The 16,803-nt window shown below is 47.6% G+C and overlaps 1 protein-coding gene across 1 annotated transcript; it reads right to left on the bottom strand.

The window, feature by feature from the left end:
• Positions 1-957: 957 nt before the first annotated feature.
• Positions 958-12,958, bottom strand: FLG2 (filaggrin 2). Its single transcript, XM_089336768.1, has 8 exons — positions 12,821-12,958; positions 10,960-12,074; positions 9,728-10,830; positions 9,416-9,688; positions 9,026-9,220; positions 8,423-8,947; positions 7,918-8,266; positions 958-6,633 (listed from the first exon to the last, which is right to left on the bottom strand). Exons 1-8 carry the CDS (start codon positions 12,956-12,958, stop codon positions 1,575-1,577), a joined length of 8,757 nt encoding a protein of 2,918 aa, XP_089192894.1. The 3' UTR covers positions 958-1,574.
• Positions 12,959-16,803: the final 3,845 nt, after the last annotated feature.

Here is a 16,803-nt window from a genome sequence, read left to right as displayed (position 1 = left end):
ATGAGAGGCAGAGGCAGAGGCAGAGAGAAAGGTCTTCCGTTGGTTCACTACCCAGATGGCTGCAACGGCTGGAGCTGCGCTGATCCAAAACCAGGAGCCAGGTGCTTCTTCCTGGTCTCCCACATGGGTGCAGGGGCCCAAGGACTTGGGCCATTTCCTACTGCTTTCCCAGGCCATACCAGAGAGCTAGATTGGAAAACGGGCAGCCAGGACTAGAACTGGCATCCATATGGGATGCTGACACCGCAGGCAGAGGATTAACCCACTGTTCATGGAGCCGGTCCCCAGAATTTCACTCTTTTTTATGGCTGAGTAATATTCCACATTTTCTTTATCCAGTCATCAGTTCATGAACATCTAGGTTAATCCCACATTTTAGTTATTGTGAATTAATCTTGGGAGTCAGGTAGCTCATATTCTGATTTGATTTCCTTTGGATATATTCCCAGGAGTAGGAGAGCTAGGTCATTTGGTAAAAGTATTTTTAGTTTTCTAATGAATCTCCATACTGCCTTCCATAATGGTTGTACTAGTTTGCATTCCTACCAACAGTGTATCAGTATTAGTGTATTAGGGTGTATTCTCCACATTAATATCCTTGACAGGAAAAAAAATTCTGGATGCATGAAGTCTTATTTCCAGAGCCTGAGTTGTGTTCACTGGGGGTTATGTTTGATAATGTTTACTCTGATAATACTGATTAACCAAAGCTTCTGGCCTTACCTCAGTGTTGTAAAGCCTTTTTTCTCTCAGTCTTTCTCCTTTGGACAGTACTTAGACTGAGGAAAAGATCAGATATGGTTGAGTTTTGGCTTCTTTGAGTTACCTTATTATTGGTATCCAAATGCTTCACTACCATCTAGATGTCTTAAGATAGAAGAAAAATATGCATCTTACTCTGTGGTAGGCAGCTATGTTTGTGCTTGTGGCGATGAAAAGAAAAGAGACTATACTGTGATGAAAAGTTTATTTTCATTTTTAATGCATTACAGTTTTATTGATCTTATATACAGGAAGTCATCACAGTAAGTCCAAAAGTAGTAGAGCAGAGTACCAGAGGTAACCAAAAAAAGATGCAAATATTTTGAATCTTTACCTAGGAAACTACCACATTCTTTGTTCAGGACACTGGATATGTTATAAAGTTACTGGAGACAGTTTGGCTCCTAAACCATATCTCTTAGCTCACTGGATAGGTTTGTTAATAATTGATAAAAATCAAATATAGAAAACTCAAATTTTGAGTCTTAGAAATTTTAGAAAGCATTCATTTTATTTCACAGTACCCATATCGTTTCATCATATAGTTCTGAATATAGTCCTAAGTACTAATTAACTATTTATTCAATATTTTCTATCCAGGGAACTCCTTGATTATGGAGCCTTATAAAAAAGACTTTGCATCAAACAAAATAATAGAGTACATTAGTATAGTTAAAAGAACAGCCATATCCCCCTACTACCAAAGGAAGGGCTCCTGTTAAATATCTTGTTTTCATATTGCATTTCTTAATTTCTCTTGGGGTTAATTCTTAACTTGGGTTAGTTTGTTTCCTGTTGGCTTTCTATTCAAACTAATAGCACCTTTGTTCTTGGACATATTCATAGAGTGGAGTGTTACTATCTAAGTAAAAGGAACCTGAGTCTACTCTTTCCCTTCCATGGTAACTTCTAGCCTCATAGCTTCTTGTCTGTTTATCATCCACATCCTGACTATATTTTCTAGTGCCCCCTGAAAGACTTGATCCTGACTCTTTCCTTTGCCTCCGCCCACCCAATGTGGTTGTAACACTTGATAAATATCTATACCTATATTCTCCAGTTCCTGTGTGGTCTTGGCTATCTAGAAAGTGCTGGGAAATAGATCTTTGATTCCTGCTTCCACTGTCACTTGACTGCTCATAGCTGTCACTTGATTGTGTATGGCTATATCCTTGCTTTTCATTGGTGCTTGATCCATATTGACCCTGGGTGTCTTGTGATCGCCCATGACTTGATCCATGTTTTGCTGAACTTCTACAAGACAGCTGGTAACTGGATTCATGTACAAGCAATGTATTTAGCTCTGATTTTCCATACTCAGATCCTGGTTGTTCCTGGTTCTGTTTCCCTTGATCTTCTGAATGCTCTTTACCATCTCTGTGGGATCCCTGCCCTTCAGTTGAGCTAGAATCTGAGTGTTGATGAAATGAAATGGATTGTCTATGGACAGATTCAGAGTGGTTACTTGGCTGTCTATTAGTAGTTCCCTGCCTTCTTCCTGTGCTATAACCAGTTTGAAAATGGGTGTCGCTTGACAGTTCAGGAGTTACTACTGAATGCCCACGACAAGATTGTTGCCCTGTAGTTACGCTAGATCCGGACTGACTATGGGAATCAGGTGATTGCCCAAGAATTGCTTCTGACTTTCCATACCTTGAACCCTGACTTCCGGTTATTTCAGTTGCTTTGGATACTTTATGGTCAGAAGTAGTATATGATTGTGCATGTCTATACACTTGTGTGCTTGAGACTAAATCTGTTGTTCTCACAGGGATAGAATTGTGGTTGCTAGTTCTGCTGCCACCAGAAGGTCCATACCCAGACTGCCCATAATCATATTCTGCTTGCCCATAGCTGCCATGTCTCCAGACTTGACTTGATCCATGTCTTTGTCGTCCACTACTCTGTGAGTGAAAATGTCTTGTTCCAGAATGGCCACGGGCACTACTAGACTCTTTCCTTGTTGTATCTCGTGACTGCCAAAGAGAGCTTTGTGGCTGTTTATGGCTGGACAATAACTCTCCCTGTTGAGATCCTGCTTGGCCTTGATGGGATCCTGTGTGTCTGTGTGAGACTCCAGAATGCTCCTCACTCTCACTGGACTCAGTGTGGACTGATCCTCTTCTTCCGGTTGAGTCGGGCACAGTGTGCGAGGATTGCCCACGACTAGACTGCTCAGATCTAGAGGTATCTCTTGACTGCCGTTGCGTCGTTCTTTGTGTCCCCTGACCTGAGGATCCAGACTCTCCCTGTTGAGATCCTGCTTGGCCTTGATGGGATCCTGTGTGTCTGTGTGAGACTCCAGAATGCTCCTCACTCTCACTGGACTCAGTGTGGACTGATCCTCTTCTTCCGGTTGAGTGGGGCACAGTGTGCGAGGATTGCCCACGACTAGACTGCTCAGATCTAGAGGTATCTCTTGACTGCCGTTGTGTCGTTCTTTGTGTCCCCTGACCTGAGGATCCAGACTCTCCCTGTTGAGATCCTGCTTGGCCTTGATGGGATCCTGTGTGTCTGTGTGAGACTCCAGAATGCTCCTCACTCTCACTGGACTCAGTGTGGACTGATCCTCTTCTTCCGGTTGAGTGGGGCACAGTGTGCGAGGACTGCCCACGACTAGACTGCTCAGATCTAGAGGTATCTCTTGACTGCCGTTGCGTCGTTCTTTGTGTCCCCTGACCTGAGGATCCAGACTCTCCCTGTTGAGATCCTGCTTGGCCTTGATGGGATCCTGTGTGTCTGTGTGAGACTCCAGAATGCTCCTCACTCTCACTGGACTCAGTGTGGACTGATCCTCTTCTTCTGGTTGAGTGGGGCACAGTGTGCGAGGATTGCCCACGACTAGACTGCTCAGATCTAGAGGTATCTCTTGACTGCCATTGCGTCGTTCTTTGTGTCCCCTGACCTGAGGATCCAGACTCTCCCTGTTGAGATCCTGCTTGGCCTTGATGGGATCCTGTGTGTCTGTGTGAGACTCCAGAATGCTCCTCACTCTCACTGGACTCAGTGTGGACTAATCCTCTTCTTCCGGTTGTGTGGGGCACAGTGTGCGAGGATTGCCCACGACTAGACTGCTCAGATCTAGAGGTATCTCTTGACTGCCGTTGCGTTGTTCTTTGTGTCCCCTGACCTGAGGATCCAGACTCTCCCTGTTGAGATCCTGCTTGGCCTTGATGGGATCCTGTGTGTCTGTGTGAGACTCCAGAATGCTCCTCACTCTCACTGGACTCAGTGTGGACTGATCCTCTTCTTCTGGTTGAGTGGGGCACAGTGTGCGAGGATTGCCCACGACTAGACTGCTCAGATCTAGAGGTATCTCTTGACTGCCATTGCGTCGTTCTTTGTGTCCCCTGACCTGAGGATCCAGACTCTCCCTGTTGAGATCCTGCTTGGCCTTGATGGGATCCTGTGTGTCTGTGTGAGACTCCAGAATGCTCCTCACTCTCACTGGACTCAGTGTGGACTGATCCTCTTCTTCTGGTTGAGTGGGGCACAGTGTGCGAGGACTGCCCACGACTAGACTGCTCAGATCTAGAGGTATCTCTTGACTGCTGTTGCGTCGTTCTTTGTGTCCCCTGACCTGAGGATCCAGACTCTCCCTGTTGAGATCCTGCTTGGCCTTGATGGGATCCTGTGTGTCTGTGTGAGACTCCAGAATGCTCCTCACTCTCACTGGACTCAGTGTGGACTGATCCTCTTCTTCCAGTTGTGTGAGGCACAGTGTGCGAGGATTGCCCACGACTAGACTGCTCAGATCTAGAGGTATCTCTTGACTGCCGTTGTGTCGTTCTTTGTGTCCCCTGTCCTGAGGATCCAGACTCTCCCTGTTGAGATCCTGCTTGGCCTTGATGGGATCCTGTGTGTCTGTGTGAGACTCCAGAATGCTCCTCACTCTCACTGGACTCAGTGTGGACTGATCCTCTTCTTCCGGTTGAGTGGGGCACAGTGTGCGAGGATTGCCCACGACTAGACTGCTCAGATCTAGAGGTATCTCTTGACTGCCGTTGTGTCGTTCTTTGTGTCCCCTGACCTGAGGATCCAGACTCTCCCTGTTGAGATCCTGCTTGGCCTTGATGGGATCCTGTGTGTCTGTGTGAGACTCCAGAATGCTCCTCCCTCTCACTGGACTCAGTGTGGACTGATCCTCTTCTTCCGGTTGAGTGGGGCACAGTGTGCGAGGACTGCCCACGACTAGACTGCTCAGATCTAGAGGTATCTCTTGACTGCCGTTGTGTCGTTCTTTGTGTCCCCTGACCTGAGGATCCAGACTCTCCCTGTTGAGATCCTGCTTGGCCTTGATGGGATCCTGTGTGTCTGTGTGAGACTCCAGAATGCTCCTCCCTCTCACTGGACTCAGTGTGGACTGATCCTCTTCTTCCGGTTGAGTGGGGCACAGTGTGCGAGGACTGCCCATGACTAGACTGCTCAGATCTAGAGGTATCTCTTGACTGCCGTTGTGTCGTTCTTTGTGTCCCCTGACCTGAGGATCCAGACTCTCCCTGTTGAGATCCTGCTTGGCCTTGATGGGATCCTGTGTGTCTGTGTGAGACTCCAGAATGCTCCTCACTCTCACTGGACTCAGTGTGGACTGATCCTCTTCTTCTGGTTGAGTGGGGCACAGTGTGCGAGGATTGCCCACGACTAGACTGCTCAGATCTAGAGGTATCTCTTGACTGCCGTTGTGTCGTTCTTTGTGTCCCCTGACCTGAGGATCCAGACTCTCCCTGTTGAGATCCTGCTTGGCCTTGATGGGATCCTGTGTGTCTGTGTGAGACTCCAGAATGCTCCTCACTCTCACTGGACTCAGTGTGGACTAATCCTCTTCTTCCGGTTGTGTGGGGCACAGTGTGCGAGGACTGCCCACGACTAGACTGCTCAGATCTAGAGGTATCTCTTGACTGCCGTTGTGTCGTTCTTTGTGTCCCCTGACCTGAGGATCCAGACTCTCCCTGTTGAGATCCTGCTTGGCCTTGATGGGATCCTGTGTGTCTGTGTGAGACTCCAGAATGCTCCTCACTCTCACTGGACTCAGTGTGGACTGATCCTCTTCTTCTGGTTGAGTGGGGCACAGTGTGCGAGGATTGCCCACGACTAGACTGCTCAGATCTAGAGGTATCTCTTGACTGCCGTTGTGTCGTTCTTTGTGTCCCCTGTCCTGAGGATCCAGACTCTCCCTGTTGAGATCCTGCTTGGCCTTGATGGGATCCTGTGTGTCTGTGTGAGACTCCAGAATGCTCCTCCCTCTCACTGGACTCAGTGTGGACTGATCCTCTTCTTCTGGTTGAGTGGGGCACAGTGTGCGAGGATTGCCCACGACTAGACTGCTCAGATCTAGAGGTATCTCTTGACTGCCGTTGCGTCGTTCTTTGTGTCCCCTGACCTGAGGATCCAGACTCTCCCTGTTGAGATCCTGCTTGGCCTTGATGGGATCCTGTGTGTCTGTGTGAGACTCCAGAATGCTCCTCACTCTCACTGGACTCAGTGTGGACTAATCCTCTTCTTCCGGTTGTGTGGGGCACAGTGTGCGAGGACTGCCCACGACTAGACTGCTCAGATCTAGAGGTATCTCTTGACTGCCGTTGTGTCGTTCTTTGTGTCCCCTGACCTGAGGATCCAGACTCTCCCTGTTGAGATCCTGCTTGGCCTTGATGGGATCCTGTGTGTCTGTGTGAGACTCCAGAATGCTCCTCCCTCTCACTGGACTCAGTGTGGACTGATCCTCTTCTTCTGGTTGAGTGGGGCACAGTGTGCGAGGATTGCCCACGACTAGACTGCTCAGATCTAGAGGTATCTCTTGACTGCCGTTGCGTCGTTCTTTGTGTCCCCTGACCTGAGGATCCAGACTCTCCCTGTTGAGATCCTGCTTGGCCTTGATGGGATCCTGTGTGTCTGTGTGAGACTCCAGAATGCTCCTCATTCTCACTGGACTCAGTGTGGACTGATCCTCTTCTTCTGGTTGAGTGGGGCACAGTGTGCGAGGACTGCCCACGACTAGACTGCTCAGATCTAGAGGTATCTCTTGACTGCCGTTGCGTCGTTCTTTGTGTCCCCTGACCTGAGGATCCAGACTCTCCCTGTTGAGATCCTGCTTGGCCTTGATGGGATCCTGTGTGTCTGTGTGAGACTCCAGAATGCTCCTCCCTCTCACTGGACTCAGTGTGGACTGATCCTCTTCTTCTGGTTGAGTGGGGCACAGTGTGCGAGGATTGCCCACGACTAGACTGCTCAGATCTAGAGGTATCTCTTGACTGCCGTTGCGTCGTTCTTTGTGTCCCCTGACCTGAGGATCCAGACTCTCCCTGTTGAGATCCTGCTTGGCCTTGATGGGATCCTGTGTGTCTGTGTGAGACTCCAGAATGCTCCTCCCTCTCACTGGACTCAGTGTGGACTGATCCTCTTCTTCTGGTTGAGTGGGGCACAGTGTGCGAGGACTGCCCACGACTAGACTGCTCAGATCTAGAGGTATCTCTTGACTGCTGTTGTGTCGTTCTTTGTGTCCCCTGACCTGAGGATCCAGACCCGTGCTGTCCAATGCCAGAGGACTGACCTGAGTCAGACCCATGCTGGCCAAAGCCAGAGGACTGACCTGACCCATACCCGTGCTGGCCGAAGCCAGAGGACTGACCTGACTCAGACCCGTGCTGTCCAAAGCCAGAGGACTGACCTAGGCCAGACCCATGCTGTCCAAAGCCAGAGGACTGACCTGACCCAGACCCGTGCTGTCCAAAGCCTGAAGACTGACCTGACCCAGACCCATGCTGGCCGAAGCCATAGGACTGACCTGACTCAGACTCGTGCTGACCAAAGTCAGAGGACTGACGTGATCCAGACTCATGCTGTCCAAAGCCATAGGACTGCTCTGACCCAGACTCGTGCTGACCGGAGCCAGAGGACTGACCATATCCAGATTCGTGCTGACCAAAGCCAGAGGACTGACCATATCCAGACTCGTGCTGGCCAAAGCCAGAGGACTGCTCTGAGCCGGACTCATGCTGACCGAAGCCAGAGGACTGACCATATCCAGACTCATGCTGGCCGAAGCCAGAGGAGTGACCTGAGCCAGACCTGTGCTGTCCAAAGCCAGAGGACTGACCTGACTCAGACTCATACTGTCCAAAGCCAGAGGACTGACCTGACCCAGACCCATGCTGGGCAAAGCCAGAGGATTGCCCTGAGCCAGACCTGTGCTGTCCAAAGCCTGAGGACTGACCATATCCAGACCCGTGCTGGCCTGAGCCAGAGTACTGACCTGAACCAGACCCATGCTGTCCAAAGCCAGAGGACTGACCTGACCCAGACCCGTGCTGTCCAAAGCCAGAGGACTGACCTGACCCATACCCGTGCTGGCCAAAGCCAGAGGACTGACCTGACTCAGACTCGTGCTGGCTGAAGCCAGAGGACTGACCTGACCCAGACCTATGCTGGCCAAAGCCAGAGGACTGCCCTGAGCCAGACCCGTGCTGTCCAAAGCCTGAGGACTGCCCTGACCCAGTCCCATGCTGGCCTGAGCCAGAGTACTGACCTGACCCAGACCCATGCTGGCCGAAGCCATAGGACTGACCTGACTCAGACTCGTGCTGTCCAAAGCCAGAGGACTGACCTGACTCAGACTCATGCTGGCCGAAGCCAGAGGACTGCTCTGACCCAGACTCGTGCTGACCGAAGCCAGAGGACTGACCATATCCAGACTCGTGCTGACCGAAGCCAGAGGACTGACCATATCCAGACCCATGCTGGCCGAAGCCAGAGGACTGACCTGACTCAGACTCATACTGTCCAAAGCCTGAGGACTGACCTGAGCCAGACCCATGCTGGCCAAAGCCAGAGGACTGCCCTGAGCCAGACCCGTGCTGTCCAAAGCCTGAGGACTGACCTGACCCAGACCTGTGCTGTCCAAAGCCAGAGGACTGACCTGAGCCAGATCCATGCTGTCCAAAGCCAGAGGACTGACCTGAGCCAGACCCGTGCTGGCCTGAGCCAGAGTACTGACCTGACCCAGACCCGTGCTGGCCAAAGCCTGAGGACTGACCTGACCCAGACCCGTGCTGGCCAAAGCCAGAGGACTGACCTGAGCCAGACCCATGCTGTCCAAAGCCTGAGGACTGACCTGGGCCAGACCCGTGCTGGCCTGAGCCAGAGTACTGACCTGACCCAGACCCGTGCTGGCCAAAGCCAGAGGACTGACCTGACCCAAACCCATGCTGTCCAAAGCCTGTGGATTGACCTGAGCCAGACCCATGCTGGCCTGAGCTAGAGTACTGACCTGAGCCAGACCCATGCTGGCCAAAGCCAGAAGACTGACCTGACCGAGACCTGTGCTGTCCAAAGCCAGAGGACTGACCTGGGCCAGACCCGTGCTGGCCTGAGCCAGAGGATTGACCTGATCCAGACCCGTGCTGTCCAAAGCCAGAGGACTGACCTGAGCCAGACCCATGCTGGCCAAAGCCCGAGGACTGACCTGACCGAGACCCATGGTGGCCTGAGCCAGAGTACTGACCTGAGCCAGACCCGTGCTGGCCAAAGCCAGAAGGCTGACCTGACCCAGACCTGTGCTGTCCAAAGCCAGAGGACTGACCTGGGCCAGACCTGTGCTGGCCTGAGCCAGATAACTGACCTGATCCAGACCCTTGCTGTCCAAAGCCAGAGGACTGACCTGGGCCAGACCCGTGCTGGCCTGAGCCAGAAGACTGACCTGAGCCAGACCCATGCTGGCCAAAGCCAGAAGACTGCCCTGACTGAGACCCATGCTGGCCAAAGCCAGAGGACTGCCCTGAGCCAGACCCGTGCTGTCCAAAGCCAGAGGACTGCCCTGGGCCAGACCCGTGCTGGCCTGAGCCAGAGTACTGACCTGACCCAGACCCGTGCTGGCCAAAGCCAGAGGACTGACCTGACCCAAACCCGTGCTGTCCAAAGCCTGAGGATTGACCTGAGCCAGACCCATGCTGGCCTGAGCTAGAGTACTGACCTGAGCCAGACCCATGCTGGCCAAAGCCAGAAGACTGCCCTGACCGAGACCCATGCTGGCCAAAGCCAGAGGACTGCCCTGAGCCAGACCCGTGCTGTCCAAAGCCAGAGGACTGACCTGGGCCAGACCCATGCTGGCCTGAGCTAGAGTACTGACCTGAGCCAGACCCATGCTGGCCAAAGCCAGAAGACTGCCCTGACCGAGACCCATGCTGGCCAAAGCCAGAGGACTGCCCTGAGCCAGACCCGTGCTGTCCAAAGCCTGAGGACTGACCTGACCCAGACCCGTGCTGGCCAATGCCAGAGGACTGACCTGAGCCAGACCCGTGCAGTCCAAAACCAGAGGACTGACCTGGGCCAGACCCGTGCTGGCCTGAGCTAGAGTACTGACCTGAGCCAGACCCATGCTGGCCAAAGCCAGCAGACTGACCTGACCGAGACCCATGCTGGCCAAAGCCAGAGGACTGCCCTGAGCCAGATCCTTGCTGTCCAAAGCCTGAGGACTGACCTGGGCCAGACTCATGCTGCCCTGAGCCAGAGGACTGACCTGATCCAGACCCTTGCTGTCCAAAGCCAGAGGACTGACCTGGGCCAGACCCATGCTGGCCTGAGCCAGAGGACTGACCTGACCCAGACCCATGGTGGCCAAATCCAGAGGACTGACCTGACGCAGACCCGTGCTGTCCAAAGCCTGAGGACTGACCTGACCCAGACCCGTGCTGGCCTGAGCCAGAGGACTGACCTGGGCCAGACTCGTGCTGTCCAAAGCCAGAGGACTGACCTGGGCCAGACCCGTGCTGCCCTGAGCCAGAGGACTGACCTGATCCAGACCCGTGCTGTCCAAAGCCAGAGGACTGACCTGGGCCAGACCCATGCTGGCCTGAGCCAGAGGACTGACCTGAGCCAGACCCATGCTGGCCGAAGCCAGAGGACTGACCTGAGCCAGACCCGTGCTGGCCGAAGCCTGAGGACTGACCTGGGCCAGAGCCATGCTGGCCAAAGCCAGAGGACTGAGCTGACCCAGACCTGTGCTGGCCAAAGCCAGAGGACTGCCCTGATCCAGACCCGTGCTCTCCAAAGCCTGAGGACTGACCTGAGCCAGACCTGTGCCTGCCACAGGCAGAGGATTGACTTGAACCTGAGCTATGTTGGCTACAGCAAGACTGACCTGAACCAGATCCATGTTGGCCTCTTCCATGTTTTTCATGGCTACAGGTCTGACCTGAACTGAACTCATGTTGACTACAATTGGAATATTCACTTGATCCAGACCCTCTTTGATGACAGTTTGAAGTATAGCCACGTGAACCAGATCCATATTGACTAGAACTGGAAGACTGACTGGCTCCAAACCCATGTTGTCTACAGCAAGAGGGCTGACTTGAGCCTCTTCTCTGTTGTGTGCCACAGTTCTGTGATTGACCACATTTTCTAGATCCACATCCTCTCTGGCTAGAAGACTGGCTACAAGAGCTAGATTCAGGATGGCAATATCCAGATGACTGCCCTCCTGAGACACATCTATGACCTTGTCCTCCACTACTTCCTGATTGACAGCATGACTGTTGCCCTCCAGATCTACTTGCATGATAAGAAGTAGAAGCATTTTGTGACCTTCCACACCCACCTGAATTGCTGGAGCCACATGCATGACTTTGCCTCTTACAGTCTCCTGAACCTCCTGAGATAGACCCAAGTTTTTCTTCTCTGCTCTTTTTTAGCTGAGAAGAGTTTGATTCATGCTCACTTGTCTCCAATCCATGTGACAGACCACCATGACCTTTCTTCCCCTGACTCTTTGACCCATATCCAGATTCATATTCCTTCCCAGATTCCCTAGAGGTGCTAACGTATGACTTGTTTCTTCTTTCTCCCATTTCCCCAGAGCTGGAACCATGTCTTTCTTCACTGCTACTCCATGAATAACCAGAGCTAGACCCATGGCGCCTTTTCTCAGATCCCTTTAGGTTCCTTGAACTGCATAAATCGTCCTGCCTTCTCAACCTCCAGGAGTTGGACCCATGTCTGTGTTTCACAGTTCCCCTCGAACCCCCAGAACTATGTCCGTGTTCCTCTCTCTCACTCCAACTTGGATGTCTGTAACCTGATTTCTGTTCTGGTGTCTCCTCCTCTTCCTCTTCTGTTTCATTTTCTTCCTCTTGGCATTGGTGACCATGCCTATGCTTCTTTGACCCTGAAGCTTTGCAGTATTGTTTACTGAGAACCTTGTTGCAAGCCATAGCCAGCTTGAATACCATGAGAAGAAACTCAGTGAAGTCCAGTCTTCGGTTGTGATCTTGATCCAGCATGTGCATGATGACATCCACTGTGTCTGGATCATCTGGGTTCTGCATGAATGATATACCAAGGGAGGACTGGTCAATCTGGCCCACATATTCAAAGAAAATATTTAAGTAGGGTTAGAGATTTATGGATGCTTGACATCAAGTAGTTTTAGTCTAGGTGAGGATTATTTTAGGTTAATAGAACCCAGCAAATTGGAAGGGGTTTAAAAAATGGAGACTCTTGGATGAAGACAATTTAAGGATCTAAGCTAGAGGTTTAAGTGCTTAGTTTATGGGAAGGAGTGAATATACTACAATTAATAACTGGTGTATCTTAGTTATATATGAGTTGTAAACATGATATGTTAACATATTCTATATTAGAATCTCTTTTCAGAACCTAATATCTGAGTTCTTCCTAAGTAGATGGAAAAATGGATGAATTTTGTTTTCAGTTTTTAATCATTTTGGCTTCTTTGCTAATTCCCCTTATACATGATGTCCCTATTTATTCTTTTCCCTCTATTTGATAGGATGATTTATTAATTCATGTCATACAACATAATTATTTTGTTTTTTTTCCAGAAAACAAAGTTTGCGTTCATGAGAGAGCCTGAGGGTCTTTAAGATGGGAATGTATAAGAAAGTGAGGAAGAAACATTCAACCTCTTAAAAATATGTGCTGTCTTAATATTTCAGATGTCCCCTACATATTTTTCTCAAAAATCACTGGGATGGTGCACTTTTTATCTAATCTTAGTCCTGTGACAGGTCCCCAGCAGCCTTTAGTCCTGGCACACAGTCCTCACCTTCAGAATTGGTCGAAATTCTTTCTCCAGAAGTTCCTTTAGCTCATTCTTGCTTAGTGTGCCACACTCTCCATCTTCCTTGGTGTATTTGTAGAAAATATCAATGACGGTGACAACACTTCTCAAGAGATCTGTCATCTTTTTGCAAGATTAAGTGAACCTGGAGAAAAAACCAAGATTGCTATTTCTTTTCTTTTACTTATCAATAGCTTTTATTTTAATATTATGTTTTTTAAACCTCTTTTTAAAATATCAACAAGCAAAGTTGAGTAAATAATGAAGTTTTTTTTTTAAATTACTTTGCTAAAATCAAATGATGGCATATATTGGCTCAAATGGGACTTGGTGTCAGATTTCTGTATTTTTTTATCCTGGGTAAGTATAGTCTCTACATACTGTTTCTAAATTTTGGGTACTTTAGTGTCTTGAGTATTGTCCTGGGACTCCTAAAATTTCCAGAACTACCCGGAGTTCAGTGCTTTTCTTGAGTAAAAAAAAAATGGTAGATGATCTGTCATGTACATCTACTTTCTCTGTGGGTACAAGAAGCTAAATTGGACCTTAGAACTGTCATCAAATAAAAAATGGAAGGAAAAATGAGCCAATATCTTGGTACATCAGAGGCAAGAGATAGCCCTTCTCAGAGCTCAGCAATTGTCTTAACCTCAGCAGTTGAGCACACACTGGTCTACTTTGTTAAGTTAGGGAGACAAGCTCAGCACTGTAGGCAGCAGTTTGACTAGTGGATAATTAGACCTTGGAGCTCTGGGAACCAACAACAAACAAAGAATAGGCTCTGCAACAGGGCCAGCTGCTTCTCTACTTGAGCTGGACAGCCCAGAAAAGATAGCATGCAAGAAGACTGGGAAGTGGGACCATGCTATGGCACAGTGGGTTAAACTGCTATCTGTGACACTGGCATCCCATAGGAGCACTTGTTTAAGACCTGGCTGCTCCACTTCTGATCCAGTTCCACACTAACACCCCTGTGAAAGCAGCAGAAGATGGCTGAATGCTTGGATGGCTGTTACCCATGTGGGAGCCCTGGATGGAATTCCAGGTTCCTGATTTCAGCCTTCCCCTGGCCATTGGGGCCATTTGGGAAGTGAACTAGCAGATGTAACAGCATGCTCTCTCTGTTCTAATCCCCCCCCTCCACCGCCGACTCTGACTCTCACTCTTACTCTGCCTTTCAAATAAATAAATCAATCTTAAAAAAAAAATAAAAGACTAGGAAGAGAGTATGAAATGGCCTAGCAGGAAGGCAAACTTCTACTATAAACATAAGCTTATTCCAAAAAGATCCCAGAATAAACTGAACTAAAAAAAAAAAAAAAAGAGAGAGAGAGAGAACAAAAAGTTAAGAAACAAAAAAAGAAAAAGGCAAAATATATATGATGTTTACTTTAGCTTTATATTCCTTGACTTCTATCATACACAGTACCAAATATCTGTAGAAGTAGCTGGATGAATTTTGTCTCACCTGGTTTGCCAAAGGAACACGTAGGATAAAGCCTGATGTAGCTTGCAGGGTGAAGATGGATGGGATAGTGGCCCTTATATAGTTTATAATACAGGTGCTGCCCTCTGTAGGATGGGCTGATTCATTTCCAATCAAACCTAACTCCACCTCTCTACATGTTTACCTTCCTCCTTCTTTACATTCTCATCTTACTGGTACCAGCCCCACCTTCCAACATGAGGACATGTTGCAGGACTCTCCTTCTTAGGGTCATACACATGTGAAACACAGATGTTCTGTTTTAGATGACTTGTGTAATTCATTTCCTTTATCTAGTACCTACAAGAAGGAGTAGAATGTGAGGTACTTGGCAGGTGGACAATAAGTGCATATTTAATTGAAAATGAACCTGAGCCAGTAAACTCACCAAATTCATGTCATTTTTGGTGATAACTGCCATCTATTGAGAATATACTATGTATTACACAGTGCTGAAAACCTTTCATATATCATCTCATTTAATTTTAACAATATTTTTATGAGTTTTTTTAAAATCTCATTTTGTAGATGACAAGACAGGTTTATAAAACATAAGAGTGTCTAAGGTTATAGCTAGTAGGTAGAGGAATCAAGATTTGAACCTATATCTACATTATTTCAGTAACACTGCTCTTAGTCATTATATTCGCTTACCCCTGTATATGTATTACATGTAGCTGTTATGTAAAAATTAGGCACCATTTTTAGAAGTGGAAGGTCCATCCAAGTACAAATAATATGAAGCATATTGTCAGGGGTGTTGTCAAACAGGAAAAGAAGAAGCATTCTCTGGCCATGTGAAGACTCTTTTCTAGGCTGTAAAAACATCTGTAAAGGTCATGTTTTCAGAAGTGCTCAGAGTGAATTTAGAGTGGACTTTCTTACAGCATTCACTATTTATTGGTAGTCTGGCATCTTTGGGCATGGATCCTTGGGAAATGTCACTTATATGAAATATATGAAATATACTTGAGGGTCACAAAAATAATCAGAAAACTACAGGTACTAGACATAAAGGGACAGCCTTTTCAGTTGATGATAGTAGCCATCATTAAGTGCTTACTGGTCTTCGAGACATGGTGATTTTATGTGTCAGTTTCTCACAATAATCCTGTAAGATGACTATTATTGTCATTCTAATAGGTAAGTAAATCAAGCATAGACAAATACAAAAAGTTGTCCAAATTTACAGTTAATCAATAAAAGACCTAAAATAGAAACTCTTACTGGCCAATGCTAAAGTCTGACAATTAACCTCATATATTGCACATATCTGGTGTCAATCAAGTCCAGTATGGGTGCTACCCTTGGGAGAGTTATCATATCTTATTAACCCAACCAGCTAGATAATGCCTAGAATTTGGTAAACACTCAGAACGAAATTTTGTTCACAAAATGGATATGCCCCTGATATATGCATTCATTGCTCCCATAGCCAAGGATTCCTAGATCAAGCAATCACACAGAAAGATATGTTCCCCTTAAATATTATGTATCAGTTATATGCATCTCTTGGAATTGTATTAGTTTTTTTAAGATGTGCTAGGAAGACTTTCAGACCTCAAACTCTATACTGAAAGTTTTAAAGCCATTCGTGCACTGTAACTCCAGCATCTAGATTAGAACTTTGAAACTCTCTCCATAGTTTGCTTACTCTCAGAACTCATTCATTCATTTTTTTGTATTTTTTGCATTCAGGTCTTTCTTTCTCTTCTTACTTGTTTTGTGTAATTGATGAAATCATAGACTTAATAGACAGAAAGGTTTGAGTTAAAATTTCAGCTCTGCATTTTATTAACTCTGTTCCTTGGACAATTATCTAATCCTCCCAGCATCACTTTCCCAACATAGAATGGAAGTGATAACAGCTCAGTTATAGAGATAATAGTTATAATTTATTAGTACCTACCTGGCATGTAAATAAATGCTTAGTAAACTATGTAATTCTTGAAAGCTCATTTTTTCTAAATATTTCATAGCATCTGGCACAATGTTTTCTACATAAGATACTTTGTCATGTTTTATAAAAATGAATTGGGAGCCAATAGTAGGCCTTTAAATTCAGAAATGCTGCTCTGTTCAAAGCAATACCCAGTAGATAACCCATGAATTTTAAAAAAGAACATACTTTTATTGAGATATAATTTTCATACCCTAGAATTCAACTTTTAAGAGTCTACAATTCAGTGCTTTTTAGTATATGCAGAGAATTGTGCAGGTAAGTCATGATTCTTACAGTATCTGTGTTCCCTCCTTCACAATGCTTTAGTTTCCCTCTGTAATGCCACAAATTCATATTCATTTTAGGACATGTGAGAAGAAGGACCCACTAACTACAGCAGTTGAGAATGTCCTCACCCCCAAATTCTTCATTTTGCCACATCTTTATTGATATCTTAAGATCTGTGTGCAGTAGCTATAGGATCTCTCAAAACCTACAGATGCATCAGTCTTTCAGAATGCAACTTGGGGTTTCAGTGAT

Source organism: Oryctolagus cuniculus, chromosome 7, assembly GCF_051225735.1.
Source record: "Oryctolagus cuniculus isolate XC-2025 breed Fujian yellow rabbit chromosome 7, ASM5122573v1, whole genome shotgun sequence".
Classification (NCBI taxonomy): Eukaryota; Metazoa; Chordata; class Mammalia; order Lagomorpha; family Leporidae; genus Oryctolagus; species Oryctolagus cuniculus.
This window is presented reverse-complemented; position numbering and strand designations above follow the sequence as displayed.